The sequence below is a fragment of the Spinacia oleracea genome, chromosome 3 (assembly GCF_020520425.1).
Source record: "Spinacia oleracea cultivar Varoflay chromosome 3, BTI_SOV_V1, whole genome shotgun sequence".
Taxonomy (NCBI): domain Eukaryota; kingdom Viridiplantae; phylum Streptophyta; class Magnoliopsida; order Caryophyllales; family Amaranthaceae; genus Spinacia; species Spinacia oleracea.
The window spans coordinates 37,530,140-37,546,594 of NC_079489.1; the positions used below are offsets into that span (position 1 = coordinate 37,530,140).

Below are 16,455 nucleotides of genomic sequence, written 5' to 3' on the forward strand. Positions count from 1 at the left end.
TAGCATGGCATTGATGTTAATCTTCAATGGCATAGAGTTCAAAGTCATTAAGATCTGAATAATGATGTTTTAGAAGGCAATGGACAAGGCTTAGAGTTGCAATATTCATCATATGATGTACAGTGCGGGGGGCGACTTTGAAAATTTCAGGAGAATACAGTTAGTGGATTCTCCTGTCCAAGTCAGAGGATTCTTATATACCATCAGGGAATAAGGTTCTAGTTTTGCCAGATTAAAGAATATAAGCTAGGGAAGAAAACAGGAGCCGCTTCATAAACAAAGAATATAACTAGCAGATATAATAGAAAATTGCTATGCATTTATTCTGATACTTAGTGCAATTTTTGAGATGTTCTGAAAAGTTCAGTTCAGAGGAATTCAAACTAGAAGTTTGGTTATGAGTGAGGAAAGTGGACCACAGGACAGGAAGGACAAGATCTCTTTTGAGTTGCAATGAAAATATAGATTAGGTTGCGTTCATTGTTGGCTCTGTCCAAGATTCCATATTCTCTCAACTTTTCATTACCTCTGGTTCTCCTTCCTATAAAAGCCTCTCATAGCTTGCTATTTTTTTCATTGAAACGGTGATAAAATATTTGTAACAGAAGTAGAAGATAATTTGGTTTCTCAAGAGTGTATACAAGATAATAGGAAGCAAAGAGAACGAGCAAATAACTCGGAAGATCCAAGACACAGCCTCATATATTTAGATACAGAAGCAAACATCTATTTTCTCAGGTAAAAGTCCCAACAAGATAACAGCTATTGATGTTTTCTAGGTTTACATCACATTAAGGCTGATCATCTTCAAAGCAGGATATGTTTCATCACCATACCCAACCAAGCATGTACCCTTCCCCAAGGATGTCAGCTCCTCAAGAAAGGCAGCTCTTCCTGCAAGGTGGAAATGGCTCAAGAGATTCAAATCTCGTCCTTTCAACTGATGCAAAGCCAAGATTGAAATGGACGCCTGATCTTCATGAACGATTTGTAGAAGCAGTAAATCAACTAGGGGGAGCAGATAGTATGTCAATTTTTAACCTGAGATTGAATATTGAACAGGGTATGTTGTAGCATAACAAGGGTCAGCTAACCCATTTTATTTCTCATATTTTGCAGAAGCTACCCCAAAAACAGTCATGAAACTCATGGGAATTCCAGGGCTAACTTTATACCACTTAAAGAGCCATCTTCAGGTGATTATTACTCTCTGAACACCAGAGTTCAGGCCTCACCCTTAGTTACTCTCTGTATTGGACTATTTTGCATATTGGCATATAATATGCAACACCTTATTTCCAAGTGTGGTTGAGACACTGGAACAAAAACGGTTATCAAGGTTTCAAAATATTATTGTTTCCACCTTTTCCCCTGGGAAGATTAAAATCAAAACCAGTTTCTGACGATTGTTTCACTATTGCTTAGCAGAAGTACAGACTAAGCAAGAATATTCATGGACAAACGCCACAGACCTCAAGCGGGGCCAACAAAACTGGTATGATAACACACTCAACAATATCCGTTATCATATTCCATAAAATTTTTAAACTTAAAATGAAAACTGACTGAGAATACACATATACAGTTGTCATGTCAGCCTCAGGTGATAAAATGCCAGAAACAAGTCCTTCCCATACCAGCAGTATCAACATCGCCCCCCAAACAAACAAGTAAATATGATTCCCATTATTCTGTTTAGCTCCGGGAAAATTACTTCTATGCCTTGAATGGTGCACTAACAACTGATTTTAAATTCAGGAACTTACATATAAATGAAGCATTGCATATGCAAATTGAAGTCCAGAGAAGGCTACACGAGCAGCTTGAGGTACATGATCCTGTCTACTTCCAATTCAAACAGAATGGCCTTTCACCTAATGCGGAAACAACAACAGCTGCTCAGAATTTACAGAGACATCATCCTAAGAACAGTCGTGACAAAGATGTGGGGTATAAAATGAAGAATAAATTTTGTTATATTTTGTGTCTATGCATGCCAACAATAGTCGTGTGAATTGCTTGTTAATAAACATGATATCAGGAAACTTGTTATGTAACTGAAGTATATATATAAAATTAAAAAAAAAAAAAAAAAAAAGTAAAGAAAACACTCCACACTTAGACACATCCGTAAAAGCTTGATACATGTATGTGGTATGAGACATGATTTTATCGTTTAGAGAATTTTGTTACTTGTGACATTAGACATTCTTATTTAGCCCTTGTGAAATTATGTGAATTTAGGTACAGAGGCGTTTACAGCTGCGGATAGAGGCTCAAGGAAAATACCTTCAAGCAGTCTTAGAAAAAGCTCAGGAGACGCTAGGAAAGCAGAACATTGGTGTAGTTGGTCTGGAGGCTGCGAAACTTCAGCTCTCTGAATTAGTTTCAAAGGTATCCAACCAATGCTTAAACTTGGCCTTCGCAGAGATAGCAGAAGAACAGCACGGAACATGCCCTAAGCAGCAAATTCAACCCCACAAACCAATGGGAGATTGTTCTATTGATAGCTGCTTAACCTCATGTGATGGACCTCAGCAAAGAGAGCATGGTATGCACAACAGCGAGTTGGGGTTAAGACCATATAATGATACCAGATTCTTGGAGGGAAATGATTTCAATGGAAATCTAAAAGAGCATGCCACAATACTTTTCCCTGCTACAACTCCGCAAGACACAGGAAAAATGATGTTCCGAGTGGATGGAGCCTGCAGTGATTTGTCCATGAGTGTCGGCGTTGGAGGAGACTCACGGGATCAGAACACATTTCAGCTCGATAATAAGAACTACAAGCTTCCTCCATTTAGTGGTGATCTTGACTTGAATACCCAAGACGAACCTGATGTCCCTTCAAGCATCAGGCATTTGGACCTCAATGGATTAAGCTGGACATAAGAGCCACTTGACAAACAACAAAAAGTTTCGGAATTAGCACAACCATCGATCACTTCACTGGGTATGGAGCTGTCTGTACCATAACATTTAACATCATACCCATTTAAAGAATTGAATGACATGAATTTAAGTCAGCTTGTAAGCCTCGCCACACGATTAGATTTGCGTGGCCTTTTCTTGTTCATGTGTTTTATACGATAAATTAGAATTATTGCCTATTCAATTGACATCAAAGACAGAATAACAGAAATTATATGAAAATCATCTCCAATCACCTCGTATTTACATACATTTGCAAAATAAGCAATCTCGAACCTTAGAGGATCGTCGAAATCTTCATTCAGGCATTTCATCGAACAGGTTGTGCGCAGCCAAAAATCACGTACATGAAAATCGTGAATCACAACAATTGTTCCAAAGTGGAATACTGCTTTAGTGTTTCCGTGCCCTTCTTAAAAGTCGCTCAAGTATGAGTGATTGAGTGAACTCGACGAAAATAAGGTGTAAACTTTAAGATTTTTGTGAGAATCTAAGGTTTTTAAAACCCTAAACAATGAAAGATTAACGAAAATTATTCAATATATTACAACAAACAATTTCACAACAATTTGAAGATGAACTCGGTGAAATTTGAGAAACCGAACCTTGTATTCATGAAAACACCGGGCAACGAATTTGATTCATCCTAACGGTATTTTATTTCTGCAGGCTCCCGGGCATTACATCCTTTTGACTTCGTGCCATGTTGACGTTGCATTGTGCTCCCACATTTTTAGTTGCATACATATGGAGGAAGTTTTGGCCTCAAGTAACTTGTGTCCATATTCATATGGACACAAGTGGCTTGTAATTGGTACTCGTTAATTTGGTATTGGTACTAAGACTAGTATGGTATTTTTTTTATTTTTCTTTTGATGAAATAGTATGGTATTGGTATACCAATACATTGCTAAGAAGGACCAATACAAATTATTTGTGTTACTGGTACTCACATATGTTGTGTTGGTACTAAAAATAATTGTATTTGAGTCAATTGTGTCCTTATGGACACAAGCCACTTGAGGTTTAGCAATCCATACATATGCATGTAAAGCTTGCTGCCCATATAAGTGAAAGAGTTAAAATTAGTTATGCTCTGTTGGGCAACACTAGTTGAAATTAACCTGGAATTGATAGGGCAGCTGAAACTGATAAGGTAGTACCTGAAAATAATAAGGTGCTAAAACTGATAAGGTAGCTGATTATATTGTCTATTTGGTAGAACTAGTTTTATAAGTACCAGAAATTTTTAGTAGTTTAATTGACATTCTATATATTTTAACATCTATAATTATTTTAATTGATGTATTACTCCATAAAAGTTAGTAGTACGGAATAGCTCTTATTCTTAAATATAAATACTTCATGCTAGCTATAAATCTAAAAATACTTTTAATACAAAAACCAATATTCTGATAACTTTTAAAAGAATAAAAATTACTCAATGCCCCATATTAAACTAGCAATGTTGTCACGGATCACTTGCATTTCTTTTGATGCTACTCTTGAATTTTCAGTGTTTATAAAATCATTAACATCTGGAAGTTCTTCACATGGCATGTAATCTGGATTTTGATCGAGCATGTTAAACATTAAGTCATTTCGTGAATTTCTCCGAATGTAGTTGTGTAAGAAAAAAGTAGCCATATATTATGACATCAATTTGTGTCTTCGTACTAAATTGCGGTATCAGTCTTAATATCTTCCATCTTTTCTTCAAAACACCGAATGATCCCTCAATACAACTTCGAAGGGATGAAGGAGCACGGTTAAAGGCTTCTCTGGAATTTGTTGGTGACACATTTTTATATATATTGATCCTTAGTTACCCACCATTGATCTTTCTTCATTTCACGTCGAACAACTTCCATAGTTGATCGGAAATTTTAATTGTGGTTGATGTATATGTGATGTATAATTGATGAACCTATAAGGGTTAGTTGATGTATTTGCAGTAGTTACTTAATGTATCTACATCCAAACCCTCTTGTCATTCTCAATTTCCGTTGTTTTCCAGCTCTATTTTATCTCTCCTCAAGCATTCATCCATGGCCAAGTGGATACATTGAGTATAAAATTGAAATACATTGAGTCTAAACATGAAATACATTACGGAGTAGGTATAATTTACAAATACATTAAATAATAATGAGAGTATAGAGATCAGGACTGAATTGGTGTGGGTTAAGTGCAAAAGTATACTGTAGTTCGTAACTTCGTACTCCATTTAAATCTGCTCCAAAAAAGAAGTGAAGAAGCATAAACTTTTTTAACTTTTTTAAAAATCAATAAGCATTCACCAATAAAAACAAATGTGTCAGACTAAGGCCTTTATTTCCACTTATTTCCGGAAAAACAAGTTCAGATAAGTTTAGTTAAGTTCAGATAAGTTAAGATAAGATAAGTTTAGGAAAAATAAGGGTTGACCAAGTATAACTTATAACTAAAATAAGTTTTGATAAGTTTTAATAAGTTAAGATAAGTTCAGTTAAGTTCAGATAAGATAATTTTAGAAAAAATAAGTGAAAATCAGGTGAATAGAACACAACCTAAAACCAAATAAACGAAAACTCGAGGCCAAACGTCAGTTAATGACAAACACGAGACCATGAGTGACAGCTAGCGATTCATAATCGTCAAAATGCGGGACGAATGGGGGGAAATTACACGAGCCATATATTACATTAAGCAGACCTGACGGCCAACAAAGCTTCTCACGCTTCTCACGATAACATTGCTTCTCACCGGATCCCAACCATAAAATGAGAAGAATGAGAAGCGATCTCGTACGTTCACTAAGATCAGATCTAACCGCTCTAAGGCTCTAACTTTCGCGTTATAGTAATGGCAAAATCGTAAATATCACAAGAAACAAAAGGCAAATATTTCCATTCTACTGCTCCATTTTCTCTCTCCTCGTGCTTCCCTCTCAGCGGCAAGGCAAGAGCTCCTTATTCTCTCTCCTCAATTGTCGATCTCCTCGTGATTCTCCCTCCTCACTGCCACCATGTCATCACCTGCTGCAACCACCGTGCTGCCATCATCCCCACGCTACCATCATCTATGCGTTGTCTCCTCTGTTTTAATTGGTGAGTGTTTTTTTGCTGATTTATGTAAATTATAGGGTAATATTTTCATTTTTATTGCAATTTTGTTGAGATTTAATGTTCATTTCATGATAATGTTCATTTCATGATTTATTGTTGTTCGTTCAGTTGTCTAATTGTTTCTTCAAATTGTAGATAATGAGTTAACTTAGGTCGAATTGTATTTAACTTTTTGTCGAATTTCGGTGCAATTAAGTAGGTTTTGTGATTGAGCTAACTTAGGTCGAATTTTATTGAATTTCTGTTGAATTTTGGTGCAATTAAGTAGGTTTTGTGATTGATTTTGGTCGAATTGATTTTTGTTTTGTGCAAATGAGCAAATTTAAGTGTTTATTATTTTGATTCAATTTTGGTCATTTCTCAATCAACTACTATGATTGGCTGATTATCTTAAAAGTATTTTGTGCTTCAATATATTTGTGGTTTAATGTATAGGGGAATTGAAGAAGTGAGGTGTCTAGCTAATTGCCATTGTTTGTGGAAGTGAGAAACTGTTTGAATACAGTGAAAACAGAAAAAATTCTCAACTGCATTGTCTATAATTCTGCATATAACTCTGATGTTCTGAATTTTTTGTCAGGGGTTAATGAATATGGATTACTAGCTTTCGTCCCTCAGTGCATCAGAATGAAGATCAGTGACAGTTTGGTCTACAAATTTAGAACATGGTTGAACAAATTTTGAACATGGTTGAACTATATATATATATATATATATATATATATATATATATTGATTTAAGAAATCGAATGCCACGTGTATAATTAATTAGGTGTCACGTGTATATTTTAATTAATTAATTATTAATATATACAACTCCATCCACAATAAAACACTCTAATAATTAAAAAAATAAATCTAAAATAAAATTCATCCAAAATCAAACACTAATCTAAAATAAAATTTAATCCAAAATCAAACATTAATCAAATATTAGAGCGCCACGTAGGAAATCTAATGGTTACGGCCAATTAAAAATAAGATTTAGAAATTATTTTTGAATTATAAAAATCGAGTTCCATGTAGATAAATAATTAGGTGCCACGTAGATATTTTTATTAATTAACTATTAATATTACGCATATACAATTTCATCTAAAATCAAACACTCTAATAATTAAAAATTAAATTTAAAATGAAGTTCAATCCCAAAAAAAAATCCTAATTTAATCTAATATATAAAAGATAACAGTTGGTATATATATGAGTTATTTCAACTTAACAATTTAATAGAATCTGTGCATCGCAGGGGATAAAATCTAATTATTAATAATGTATAAAATTAATCATTTAAACTTAGGGATTTTTATTCGACGCCCTAATCCGTTAAAAACGCCCTCATTTGTGGGGTGAAAGTACGAATCTACCCTTTAAAATCAATTCACCCTTTCCTCCTTCACTCACCTATGCTCTTTCCCTCCCCTCCTTTCTTCACAGCGGCATCTATCACCCACCACGCCGGCACGCCCCCTACCATCACCCACCTCGCCAGAAGCTACCACCCACCTCGCGTTTCTCCCGTCGTGTCGTCGGCGCTGCAAAGAAAGCCCTATGCACCCCACTCTGTGATGGCTGTCGCCGCCCACCACTCCGTTTCTCGCAGGTGGAGTTGTCAACGAAAATGACTCCAAAGAAGAGCTCACGTCGACGTCGTTGCCTCCTCCTTTATCGCCGACGTTGAAGGTAATTTTTTTTATTTAATCTTTCTCGGTCGCGCACACGAATTGCGGGGCTTCCATGTCCGCCGCGCACAGCCTGTGCGCCGGTGATATGTGGGTCGTGCAGATCTGGTGCACCACTCCCATGTCACTGGCGCACGGGCTTTGCGCGGCGGACATGGATGCCCCGCAATTCGTGTTCGTGGCCGGGAAAAGCAGCTTTGAATTATTATCGGCGGCTCCAAGGCGTATATCGATGACATTTCTCCGGCTAACTCCGATCAACTTCACTGAATATAGGAGAGAAAGGAAGTTATGAGTTGTGTTGGTTTTGTAACTTCGTTTTTGAGGGTAGATTAGGGGGTTTCAAAAATATCAAGTTTGCGATCAATTTGGGAACATAATAAATATTTATAGTCAACTTAATAAAATATTTATAGTCAACTTAATAAAATATTCTTGCCGGAATTAATGTTTTCCGGTGAGGCTACAAGGAGGCCGGCGAAGGGGACGTCAGGGAGAGGGGTGAAAAAAAGTGGGAGGTAACTTTTTATAAGGGTATATTTGTATTTTCACATTAATTATGAAGGCGATAATAGCGTACGCGGGCATCGAATAACGATATACTCTTGTTGTATCATAAATTCAATTTTTTTTTTATAAAGGTAAGGAAAAAGAAACTTAGGTTCCCCTTCGCACAAGGGTGAAACCTAAGCAGTCAGTTTGTACAATATTATCTAGATTGGGGCTGGAGTTCGGGGTGATACACATGGGATCAATGATAAGATGACCAACAATAGCTATCCATTCTGCTGCTCTATTTACTTCTCGGAAAATATGCTTGATATGCGTGGTGCTAAAGTGTTGAAGTAGCAACTTACTATCTTGAATAATGTTCTGGAGTTTCCAAGGGGGCTTCCAGGTTCCTGACAGGGAGTTGATAACCAGTAAATTGTCACCTTCAATGTAAATATCTTTGATGCCGCGGTTGATCGCCTCTTGAATGCCCTTGTGAAGTGCAAGGGCTTCTGCCATGTAGACTTGAGAGTCACCAAAATTGAAGGATTTTGCAATGATTGCTTTCCCTGTGCTGTCTCTGATGATGATGCCGCCAGCTGCTGACGAATCTTTACGTGAACCATCGAAATTGAGTTTGAAGGCGCCCGGTGGGGGCGGAAACCACCTCACAATAATGGGTTGCGAGGTGGTAGGAGGAGAGGAAGGGGAAGGAAGGGAACCTTTAAGTTGTTGATCATCTATCCGGAGCCTGAGCTCCCATTCTTTGAAGGTGTTCAGGGCTCGGTAGTAGCAGCGACAAGGGGAAACTTTGGTGTTTGAGAAGACCAAAGCGTTCCTTTCCTTCCAGATTGTCCAGCATAAGGTGATGAACTTTCGCAGAGCTACCTGGTTGTGTCTGAGATAATCCAAAGTTTTGAAAAAGTCTGTCATTGGGAAGGAGAAACCCATCCAGTTCTTTGTTAGTCTATGAGACCAAACTTCTTTTGAATGCTCGCAAGTAAGAAATAAGTGGTCAATAGATTCGCTGGTTAACTGGCATCTAGGGCAGCAGCTTGACGGAACAATCTTCCTATGGTAGAGAATTTCTTGTTATACCTTATTATATTATGCGTACAAAACATTTGTTACGGGGTAAAATATACTGACGTGGTGACACGTGTTCTTTCAGTGGGTTCCATCCCTTTCCCTGTTTCTACCAATCCTTGTCCTAGCAGTTTTCTTTCCTCGGCCACCAGATTTTCCTTCTCCTACTTGAAACCGACTTCAATCCCCTTCTCCTACTTGTGTGTTTTTGAATTTTTTCTGGATTCAATCAAATTTTCTGGGTTAAATCCGCATTTCTTCAATTTTTACTTAGGTTAGAATATTTGGTAAAAATAAAATAAAATTGTGGGTTCTTTCAAATACATTGAAATTGAATCTGGGTGTGTTCAGCATTGTTATTATAAGATAAGATTTTCTGGGTTCAATCCAAATTAATTCATCAATTTGGATTTAATTTGGATTGTAGTTGAGATTTTGGGTGAAATTTTGGCATGATATATTACAAGATTAAATGTTTTTGGGGTTAAATCCAAATTAATCGATTATTTTTTGTGGGTATAAATTTCTTGGTGAAATTATTTTCTGGGGTTGTTTAAAAGATGGTGGCAGTGAAAGTGAAATTGAAATTGGGAGTGTTACATTATGTATTAGACCATGTATATGGTGCATTTGTACACAGAACAAGAATAAGCCCACCATTTTTTTCCAGAGGTTGGGGTGGGACAAAACTTGATCTGCTAGAAAGAGTAATTAAGCAACTTTTCCCTCAAGTTGAAGGCCAGAATTGGCCACCGAAGTTGATTCAACCGGTTTGGAAAACGGTTTGGGAGACGAAAACAACAAAATTGAGAGAAGGGGTTTTTAAAACTCCTTGTGATGATCAGCTTTTGAGTGCATTGCCCCCCGAGAGTCACATTGCTAGGGTTGCTTTTCTCACTCCTAAATTGTACAATCCTGAGAAGATGGCCTGTGTGGTTCATCTTGCAGGTAAATTATTGTTTTATTTTCGCTTTTTTATGTTTATTTTTTACTAATGGCTTCGTCTGTGTTTCGGCTTTCATACCATGGCACAATCTTGACTGTGATTTATTCGAATTTGCTTATTGAATTTTGCTTGATTTGGTTTGATTAAGTCTCTAAAATGAATTATTGAAGTTTTAATTTTAGCTTAAGCTGTATGTCTGAACGACGAGGTTCGTTTGGATGACTTGTGAATTTAGATTTCAATTAGTTGATATACTTCCACTTCGCGGTAGCACATTTGACATTTGGGGTAGGACTTGTTAGGTTTGAGTATTGAATTATTATGCAAAACTGCTTTAGTTATATTAATCTGAATGATGGGTATTCCTTCATTGAGTCATTAGGTGGGAGAGAGTGAGTTAACAGCAGGTTATTGATGGAATAAGGGAGTGAAAGGGAAGCTTTTGGCTGGATCAATTCTGCCTCGACATCTCATTAAAAAGTGAGTCTGTTTTACCATAGTTCGTTTCTTAGGAAAATATTTTAATGCTGTTTACTTTGAGGTAGTCATCAATAAATGTGTTGGAAAGTTATTGAGGTTTGACCAAAAAAGTCGAATATAGGCTATTATTTTGGTGAGGAGGGGAGGTAGTATTTTTAGGAAGCTTTGGTTTCTTGTACTCCGTAGTTTTCTTAGAGTTCGAATAATACAAGTTGTGCTGCTTCTTGTTAAAGAAGAGCAGTTTGTTTTTTTTGTGGACATTGAGCAACATGGACTTTTTTTATAGCATACATTTTGGTGAGAAACAGCACTATATATGGAATTACATAGATTGTACTCCTTGTGGTGCTGTTTTGTAGCTGTTGTTTTTCTTTTTCTATCTTTCTTCAGGTTTGCCAATTTGCTATTTTAGAATCTTTTACTGTCTGTTGCAAATTTAATGCTTCAATCTTGAATTGATATCACCATTGGTTGATAGTTTGCAGTATGATCTATAGTAACGCATCAAATCTGATTCAGTGCACATTACAGGCTCCATTTTTGGATGTTATACTTGCCATTGTTGCAATCATCTTTATCAATTACTACATAGTTTGATATGAGTTAACAAGGCCTATGGCTATTTGCATAGGCACTGGGGACCACACTTTTGAACGGAGGTTGCGTTTAGGTGGACCACTCCTGAAGGAAAATATAGCAACTATGGTTCTTGAGAGGTGGGAACCCCTGTGCCATGTTTTATGGAAAATTAGAATACTAATCAGTCAGCCTTTACAGTTTCTAACTCCATAATCTTTATAACTTGCAGCCCTTTCTATGGACAGAGGCGTCCTCTGCTTCAATATGGTTCAAAACTTCGTTGTGTGAGTGACTTGTTGTTATTAGGAAGGGCAACTATAGACGAAGCTCGGTCTCTTTTACACTGGTTAGATGAAGAAGGGTTTGGCAAGCTTGGTGTTTGTGGACTTAGCATGGGTAAGGCATATGAACTGATGAGCGCTAATTTCCTTTTGCCCAACGAAGGGTATTAAATTTGTTTAAGTGAAACTCGAATTCTAAAGATTCTTGCCATTTTCCTATCTACTCCATTGTTATTCACTATCTTATACGAATTACTGCTGTTTTAACAAATACTTAATCCTGTTTCTACTAGGTGGAGTGCATGCTTCAATGGTTGGCTCTTTGCACCCTACGCCAATAGCGACCCTCCCGTTCCTCTCCCCTCATTCTGCTGTTGTAGCATTTTGTGAAGGTGTTCTGAAGCATGCGACTGCATGGGACACGTTGAGAGCTGAACTTGAAGCACAACAGGTTACATTGACACAAGAAGATGTCAGGCAAAGGATGAGAGAGGTGCTGTCTCTCACAGATGTTACCCGGTTTCCAATTCCAAAAAATCCTAACTCAGTAATATTTGTTGCTGCTACTGTAAGTGACCTTTTTATTTGCTCACACATTATCGTTTTTTTTTTTTTTTTAAATGAATAGAACAAGCATGTTGTATTGTTATATTGTTATATTGTACTACCTGCTGATTCTTGAACTCTTGTTCCTCAATTTTCTAATCCCATATAAACTTGTCAAATGGGTCTATAAAAGAAAGCAAAACAAACATCTGAACCTTTTTCTTTTACCACTGTATCTCTTCTGTCTGGGTGTTGTGTTATAAGATCATCGCTCAACCCATTGACCATAGGTCATAGGTCATATTGAAATCATTACGGGGGGACAAATAATTGCTTTTAGAACTGTAATGTACGTAGTAGTTACTACTGCAGTTTTCTCTCTTTTTGATGGCATATTTTATTGTCCTTTTCTCAAATTTGTTATTTCCGATAATTTTAGTGTAATTTTCTTCCTATGAAGTCCTGCAATATTATTTTTAGGAATGTCACGTTCTACCTCAAACTTATGCTCTAAGATTGAGTACAAACTTTAACGCACAAGCATGGCAAGCTTACAAGGTGACAGGCACACTTATACAAAACAGGGTCATTCATTCATAAACGCACTCACCTATTAGCATAATTTGAATGATCCTGTGAGTTACCTGCTCGCTTTCCTTCTCTGTCTCTTGGTTCCTATCAACTGTCATGCTAAGTCTGTTATTTTCTGATACTATTTTAGCCCTATGTTTCCTTCCCTTGATCCGTGTTTTTCTTCAAGAAAATCTCAGAAGACATACAAGTAATGCCTTAGAATAGCGCCCTAGATAGGTAGCTCTCAGTATTCCCTATCATTGACATTCTTCCAACTGATTGTCATTTTATTTCGGCTGTATCCTCAGTAAGTCAGTAGGTGTGTGTGTCTGCGTGATTAGGGGTATGTGTTTATAAGATTCAGCTTCCTAATGGTACCTCTCGACTGTTGAGCAATGATTAATCCATCAATGGAGTCCAATCTGGATGCAGTTTTCTAATACTACGTACTTTGTTATATGCAAGGTCACTGTAAGAATTTCCTGACTAAATTAGAGGCCAATTTGGCTTAAAAGAACAGTTGTAACTTACATATTGACCATGTTTATGTATTTCAGGATGATGGATATATACCAAATCACTCAGTGCTGGAGCTACAGAAAGCTTGGCCAGGATCAGAAGTGAGATGGGTTAACGGCGGGCACGTATCATCTTTTATTCTTCACAATGGTGAGTTCCGCAGGGCTATTGTTGACGGACTTGACAGATTAAACTGGAAGGAATCTCCCTTGTGATGGCAGCAATTGTGTTTACGGATATGTTAACTTGTAAATTTTATTGTTTCTGATTTTCTAATGTTTTTCTATTGGAAAGGAGAAATCGGAAGAAAATAGGACGATCCTTTTTAGAAGAAATAAATTGGGGTGTCCACTTTATTTATCCAAGTTTTCTTCTGTACTCTTGATTTTCTTTTAGTAACCGCTTGCTATACGAGAAGGGGGTGTAGATGAACGGAAAACAGGTATGGCATATTCACACTAATCGTTAAGAGTGGAAAACAAATTTTCCTATGGGAAAAACCAATTTCGTTTTTAAAGGAACAATTCCATATTCATCTCTAATCTACATTCTTTTTCTCTCCACCTAGGCACGTAGTCATCTCTCGTTCCACTTTTATGTCTTTTTCTTTATAACTTTTCTTATAACTAGTCGTTGGACGGCGCGTGTTAGTTAGCAAAAAAAGTTTGTGAAATTCCGATTACATTAGTTTGTAGAATTAAGATTGGAATAATTTGTGAAATTATGACTTGTGAAGTAACTAGGGTTGTTGTAGTTACAAGAGAAATGCTTAAAAAATAAAAAATAAAAAAGAGTACACTTAGATATATCATTTCATAATGAATTAATGATGATGATGGTAATGATGATGATGATGATGATGATGATGACACTTGCTCTATGAAAATTGATTGAAAAAGATGAAAAAGAATAGGAAAATTTGTAATTATTAATTCAACCTTTGCCCGATTTTTTTTAATTAAGCCTACCTATGCGATATTTCTAAATAATCCAACCTTTATGACCCAACTACTATTATTAGGTCTGGATGACCGGTTACCTGCTACAAAGTCAAGGAAAATTCGTAATTATTAATCCAACCTTTGTCCGATTTTCTTTAATTAAGCCTACCTATGCGATATTTCTAAATAATCCAACCTTTATGACTCAACTACTATTATTAAGCCTGAATGACCGGTTACCTGCTACAAAGTCAACGTTAAAAACGTTGACAACCTAAAGTTGGTTTCCCTCCTAAAATATTGGACACGTCATCATCACTTGCCACCTAAACAAGGATTTCATTTTTTTTTCAAAAAACCTTTAACCCTTCTTTTCTTTGTACCGTGTTTCAATTTCTCTCTCCTCCATTATTACTGCTTCAACCACAATTGTACTGGTTCATGACATCATCAGCGATTTTCTTGTGGAAATAGGTGACTTCATTCACGCGCATTCAAATTTCATCTCCAAAATCGTACAATTGAAGGTGAACTTACGAACCTTAGCGTTTTTATTCCTTTTTTGGTAAATTTTGAATTTTGGGCTTCCTTGATGGTCAGTTCGTAAAAACCCGGGCTGTTGCAATAATATACTCCCTCCGTCCCGGAATACTCGACCCGGTTTGACCGGCACAGAGTTTAAGGGACTTGAATTGACTTATTTAATTTAATAGGTAGTAGTTGATAGTGGGGTATTATTTTAATGTAGTTAGTGGGAAATGTGTAAAGGGGTGGGGTTGGGGAGAGTAGGGGTTGAATTTTTAATTATTTTTTGTATGGAGTAGGGGGTAGGTGGGTTAATAGGGGTGGAGTGAGAAATAATATAATATTGTTAGAATATTTCCATTTTTAGAAACAGGTCAAGTATTAAAGGACGACCCGATAAGGAAAACAGGTCAAGTATTTCGGGACGGAGAGAGTAGTTTTTTTTTATGTTGTGGGATGTTGGTTATTGTGATCTTATTGAAAATTTAGAAAGAAAAAAAACCTTGAATTTGAAGAAGATCCAGATCCAACAGGCAATTGCTTTACCCAAGCCATAGCAATTGCTGATTATTTTTGATGAACTTCGATTGGAGAGGTATGAGGGATCGACAATGGTGGAGAGGAGGTAGAAGAGAAATAATGGAGAGGAGTGCAGAGATGAAGCAGAAAATCGCAGAGGAGAGAGGAACGAAAATTAAAATAGCAATTAAAGAAAATAAGGGGGGGGGGGGAATTATAATTGTTATATGCCACGTAAGGGTGAATACCGCCTATAGCAGGTTAGTAACTTGTTAGGCTTAATAATAGTAGTTGGGTCATAAAGGTTGGATTATTTAGAAATATCGCATAGGTAGGCTTAATTAACGAAAATTGGGCAAAAATTGGATTAATAATTACAAATTTTCCAAAAGAATATCAAAGAGAACAATAAAGGGGTGGGCAGGAGGGAGGGGAGCTAGGGTTGAACTTGAAAGAAAGAGAAAAGAAAAAGACAAAAGAATAAAATGAAGGAAAAAAGAAAGGAAAGTAAGAGAAGAAAAAAAAGGAAAAATAGGCTATGGGATTTGAACCCTAGACTTTCGGAAACTCAAGATAGAGCTTCTAAAGGAACCTTTTCAATTTTTTCTCCTTGTAAATAGTGATTTTCAACATTTTATCACCCAAACACTATTGATAAGCATAGTGTTGGGAATTTGATCAATGTGTCAGGATTTTTTGTTTAAGGGTTCAGAAATTTCAGACACATTTAATAAAATCAAACTTTATAATCAGAAATTCAAAATACAAATAACAATTTGATGATACACGTGTTCTATTACAATAGTATTAAAAAAAATTGCAATTAAACAGGACGAGTTTTTTACTTTGAGGTGTTGGAGGTTCACTCTGAGATGTTGGATGTTCATTTTGAGGTGGTTCAAGTGGTCTTATATTTGGTGAAAACAAGCGGAAGACTTTTGTGACTTTGACATACGATCTTTCCAAAAACACTATAGAGTGTTAAATCTCATGTCAATCTAGCAAAAATTTTACACCAAAATATTTAAAGTTCCAAACCTTAACCCCTTAAATGCATGAATTCTATGAATTCATCTGTTGCTCAACCAACTATAGTTTAATTTCTATACTACAATTGAATAAATTTGCAAAAAAATAATCAGTAAAACAAGAAAATTAGTGGGGTGAAAAGAAAAAAAAAACGGGGCAAGGAGATCTACAACAAGTATAATTTTGTTCTAGTTTTTGAAATGTAAAAGAAAAACC

The 16,455-nt window shown here is 36.4% G+C and overlaps 3 protein-coding genes and 1 long non-coding RNA gene across 8 annotated transcripts; 2 read left to right on the plus strand and 2 right to left on the minus strand.

Moving 5' to 3' along the window:
* The first annotated feature begins 407 nt into the window (after nucleotides 1-407).
* LOC110792139 (myb-related protein 2) lies at nucleotides 408-3,122 on the plus strand. Of its 5 annotated transcripts, none has more exons than XM_021996949.2 (7): nucleotides 408-738; nucleotides 817-1,024; nucleotides 1,120-1,196; nucleotides 1,426-1,495; nucleotides 1,586-1,670; nucleotides 1,759-1,945; nucleotides 2,245-3,029. In XM_021996949.2, exons 2-7 carry the CDS (start codon nucleotides 820-822, stop codon nucleotides 2,893-2,895), a joined length of 1,275 nt encoding a protein of 424 aa, XP_021852641.1. In that variant the 5' UTR covers nucleotides 408-738; nucleotides 817-819; the 3' UTR covers nucleotides 2,896-3,029. The 5 variants fall into 5 exon arrangements, with proteins under 5 accessions (XP_021852641.1, XP_021852642.1, XP_056696140.1 ...); XM_021996950.2 differs by having other exon boundaries at nucleotides 409-738; nucleotides 1,429-1,495; nucleotides 2,245-3,122; XM_021996952.2 differs by having other exon boundaries at nucleotides 415-738; nucleotides 1,429-1,495; nucleotides 1,759-1,828; nucleotides 2,245-3,122.
* LOC130470293 (uncharacterized) lies at nucleotides 2,068-3,889 on the minus strand. Its single transcript, XR_008930342.1, has 2 exons — nucleotides 3,540-3,889; nucleotides 2,068-3,441 (listed from the first exon to the last, which is right to left on the minus strand). It is a non-coding gene; the product is annotated as an uncharacterized lncRNA (long non-coding RNA).
* Nucleotides 3,890-4,371: 482 nt separating this feature from the next.
* On the minus strand, nucleotides 4,372-9,166 carry LOC110792141 (uncharacterized). The gene is made up of 2 exons (XM_021996956.2): nucleotides 8,581-9,166; nucleotides 4,372-4,499 (listed from the first exon to the last, which is right to left on the minus strand). The coding sequence occupies exons 1-2, from the start codon at nucleotides 9,164-9,166 to the stop codon at nucleotides 4,372-4,374; spliced, it is 714 nt and encodes a 237-aa protein (XP_021852648.2).
* Nucleotides 9,167-9,358: 192 nt separating this feature from the next.
* LOC110792137 (uncharacterized) lies at nucleotides 9,359-13,590 on the plus strand. Its single transcript, XM_021996948.2, has 5 exons — nucleotides 9,359-10,249; nucleotides 11,359-11,443; nucleotides 11,536-11,702; nucleotides 11,881-12,155; nucleotides 13,264-13,590. Exons 1-5 carry the CDS (start codon nucleotides 9,862-9,864, stop codon nucleotides 13,438-13,440), a joined length of 1,092 nt encoding a protein of 363 aa, XP_021852640.1. The 5' UTR covers nucleotides 9,359-9,861; the 3' UTR covers nucleotides 13,441-13,590.
* Nucleotides 13,591-16,455: the final 2,865 nt, after the last annotated feature.

Coding starts and splice junctions, on each gene's coding strand:
- LOC110792139 (XM_021996949.2), top strand. CDS start 820: ATGTTTCATCACCATACCCAACCAAGCATGTACCCTTCCCCAAGGATG. Junction 1,025..1,119: donor TCAACTAGGGGGAGCAGATA/GTATGTCAATTT, acceptor CATATTTTGCAG/AAGCTACCCCAAAAACAGTC. Junction 1,671..1,758: donor ATCGCCCCCCAAACAAACAA/GTAAATATGATT, acceptor TTTTAAATTCAG/GAACTTACATATAAATGAAG.
- LOC110792141 (XM_021996956.2), bottom strand. CDS start 9,166: ATGGGTTTCTCCTTCCCAATGACAGACTTTTTCAAAACTTTGGATTAT. Junction 4,500..8,580: donor CCAGAACATTATTCAAGATA/GTAAGTTGCTAC, acceptor ATCAAAATCCAG/ATTACATGCCATGTGAAGAA.
- LOC110792137 (XM_021996948.2), top strand. CDS start 9,862: ATGGTGGCAGTGAAAGTGAAATTGAAATTGGGAGTGTTACATTATGTA. Junction 10,250..11,358: donor CTGTGTGGTTCATCTTGCAG/GTAAATTATTGT, acceptor CTATTTGCATAG/GCACTGGGGACCACACTTTT. Junction 11,703..11,880: donor TGTTTGTGGACTTAGCATGG/GTAAGGCATATG, acceptor TGTTTCTACTAG/GTGGAGTGCATGCTTCAATG.